Source organism: Cibotium barometz, chromosome 21, assembly GCF_041138505.1.
Source record: "Cibotium barometz isolate CiBa-2024 chromosome 21, ASM4113850v1, whole genome shotgun sequence".
Classification (NCBI taxonomy): domain Eukaryota; kingdom Viridiplantae; phylum Streptophyta; class Polypodiopsida; order Cyatheales; family Cibotiaceae; genus Cibotium; species Cibotium barometz.
In genome coordinates, this window is record NC_141066.1 from 47103246 (window position 1) to 47106413 (window position 3168).

The window sequence follows — 3168 nt, forward strand, 5'->3', positions numbered from 1 at the left end:
TTGAAAAAGGAGGCCTGCATGCATCTCAGCTTATATAAACTAGAGTGCCTGTGAGCTTGCTTACATATATCCAAAGAACGTTCGATTTAGAAGCAGCAGCTATGGCTAGAGTGGCGATAATTGTGGCCGCGTGCTACTTCATCAGCTTCGGTAAGTGGCCGGCTTAGTAATTTGTGTTATAGTAGTGCGTCTGTGTATACTGCAGGTAATTTGTTTGTGAGTATACAATGCCGTATAGTACATGGATGGTAATTTGCGTGTATACTATGCAGCTATGATGAGAGCTGAGGCCACGACAATAACCATGCACAACAACTGCGGCTCTACCGTGTGCTTCAAGTACTGGGGGCCCAACAACGGCGTGGGCGGAGGGTGCTCGCAGCAAGGTGCCGGCGGCTCATGGCCGGTGCCCGTCGACTCTAGGTGGCAGGGTGCTACCTTTTGGACTATCACAGGCACAGGGTGCAGTGGCCAGGCTTGCAACACAGGGCCTCCCTCAGGGGTCACCCAATTCGAGATTACAGTAGCCGGCAGTGGCGGCAACGACTACTACGACGTCTCCAAAATTGGGGGCTACAATGGGGACATGACGGGGGTTCCCACCAACGGCAACTGTCCCACAGTCCAGTGCACTAGTGCCAACTCCGGCTCCTGCTACTACCCCGGAGGCCCCGATGAGACCAAGGCCTGCCCCACGGGAAGCACCGACTACAACGTCTACATGTGCTGATGACCTCCTTTTGGGGTTTAGGCTCTATGTCAATAAGTTCTGCCAATGACCTCCTCTGTATTTCGCACACCTGTGCATGACCGAACTTGAATAATGCGATGTCTCGCGTTCATTTATATGATAATGAACCTGTGTAATAATGTGATTAAGAAGTCCCTGATAAATGATTCTCAAATGCTATCACATAAATAACTCTCCATTACTGCTCAAGAGGAGATGCTCAAGAGGAGAGTACCACATATTGCAGCACTGGTTATCATTTATTTACTTCAACATTACCAGAGCCTACTCTTAAACATACCCTCACTCAGGCCTTAACTTTGAAGCAAAATTGTGCTTCAAGACCTTTCCAGGCTTCAAATGAATCCTATTAATTGGGTGTAAAGCTTCACAGTGAAGCCTTTGATATTTTTGAAAGCTTCAAAGGAAGCCTTATGTAAAGGTGCTTGGCTTCACATGCATATATATATATATATATATATATATATATATATGTATGTATATATATACGTACATATATCTATATATATCTAGATATATATAGATATATGTACGTATATATATACATAGATATATATATGTATATATATATATAGATATATCTAGATATATCTATATAGATATATGTACGTATATATCTATATATATCTAGATATATATATATACGTACGTATATATATACATACATATATATATCTAGATATATATATATACGTACGTGTATATATATATATATATATATATAGATATATGTATATATATATATATATATACATATATATCCAAGGTTTGAAGATATTTTTGTACTAAGGTGCATTAAGGTGCTTGTGCCTGCTCAACATCCAATGCTAGAGAGGGCTTTAAAGGTCTATGGTTCATGTGAGGTTGAACAAATAGTTTCATTTTATGGTTCACCTAAAAAGCTTAATATTCAAGACTTCAATGCAGTGATTGATCCTGATGAATTCACGAGAGAGTTTGTAAAGTACAAGCATCGAGCATCAAGCTTTATGGGAATGGGTAAGATACACTCTTCCAGATGTAACTTCTTCCATTGCATGTAATAGCCTATGGAGAGATGCACTTCCTAATGTGTTGTCTATATGCCAATTTGCTCTTGTCCAATGTTGTAGCATAACAATATGTGAAAGAGGTTTTAGTGCATGCACTATGATAAAAACCAAGTTAAGAAATCGATTATAGATTAAAAGTTTGGATGCTTTGATGAAGTTGTCTATTGAAGGTCGTGATGATCTAAGCGATTCTTCAAAGTTTGTTAATAGTGTGGAGTTATGGTCTTCCAAAGCTCATCCTCATTTATTCACTGCTCATGGAATTTTCTCCTTAGTTTTACAATAATGTTGCCTTTTTTCTTATGAAGGATATGACTGGGATGAGGATTTTATGTCTTTAGTTCCAAAAAATATGGCCGATGATAAGATTGAAGTCCCTTATCATTTATGGTCTCCTTTTAACTTATAAAAACAAAAAAAAAAGTAATTTTCTTCCTTCTTCCAAAGTTTTGGTGATGCTATACTCTTTTTTCTTTTTTTCTACTCTTTACTAGTTTGCCTTTCTTTTGTCTTTTTTTAACTTAAAAAAACAAAAAAAAGTTATTTTCTTCCCTCTTTCAAAGTTTTAGTGGTACCATACTTTGTAGTACATGACTTTTATTTTTTTCTACTCTTTACTAGTTTGCCTTGCTTTCTTGTCTAATGTTTTGTCTTGCTTTCCTTTTTTCTTAGGAGTGTTAACTCTTCTTTGCGGCCATAAAATTGATCTAAATACTTTTATTAACCTGCTCCATATATGTTCTTTGATTAAGAAGTCCCTGATAAATGATTCTCAAAAGCTATCACATAAATAACTCTCCATTACTGCTCAAGAGGAGAGTACTACATATTGCAGCACTGGTTATCATTTTTTTACTTCAACATTACCAGAGCCTACTCTTAAACATACCCTCAGTCAGGCCTTAACTTTGAAGCAAAATTGTGCTTCAAGACCTTTCCAGGCTTCAAGTGAATCCTATTAATTGGGTGTAAAGCTTCACAGTGAAGCCTTTGATATTTTTGAAAGCTTCAAAGGAAGCCTTATGTAAAGGTGCTTGGCTTCACATGCATATATATATATATATATATACATATATACATATATATATATACATATATACATATACATATATATATATATATATATATACATATATCTACATATATATATATATAGTATATATATGTATATATATATATATATATATATACATATGTATATATGGATTACTTCCGCTAGCTTAGTGTGATAAAAGGAAATAGGCTATCTCAAATTATAATGAAAAGGCTTAATCCGACTCAAATTTTGAGTGACTTGTTCACACTTGGGTGAGAAGGATTTAAATCCCGCTCATAAAAATCCCTGGTGCCACACACACATGCTCT

General features: G+C 36.3%; 1 protein-coding gene across 1 annotated transcript; it reads left to right on the forward strand.

Annotated features, from left to right (window-relative positions):
* Positions 1–7: 7 nt before the first annotated feature.
* On the forward strand, positions 8–922 carry LOC147627256 (pathogenesis-related thaumatin-like protein 3.7). Its single transcript, XM_086816180.1, has 2 exons — positions 8–150; positions 273–922. The coding sequence occupies exons 1-2, from the start codon at positions 102–104 to the stop codon at positions 728–730; spliced, it is 507 nt and encodes a 168-aa protein (XP_086672306.1). The 5' UTR covers positions 8–101; the 3' UTR covers positions 731–922.
* The last annotated feature ends 2246 nt before the right edge of the window (positions 923–3168 follow it).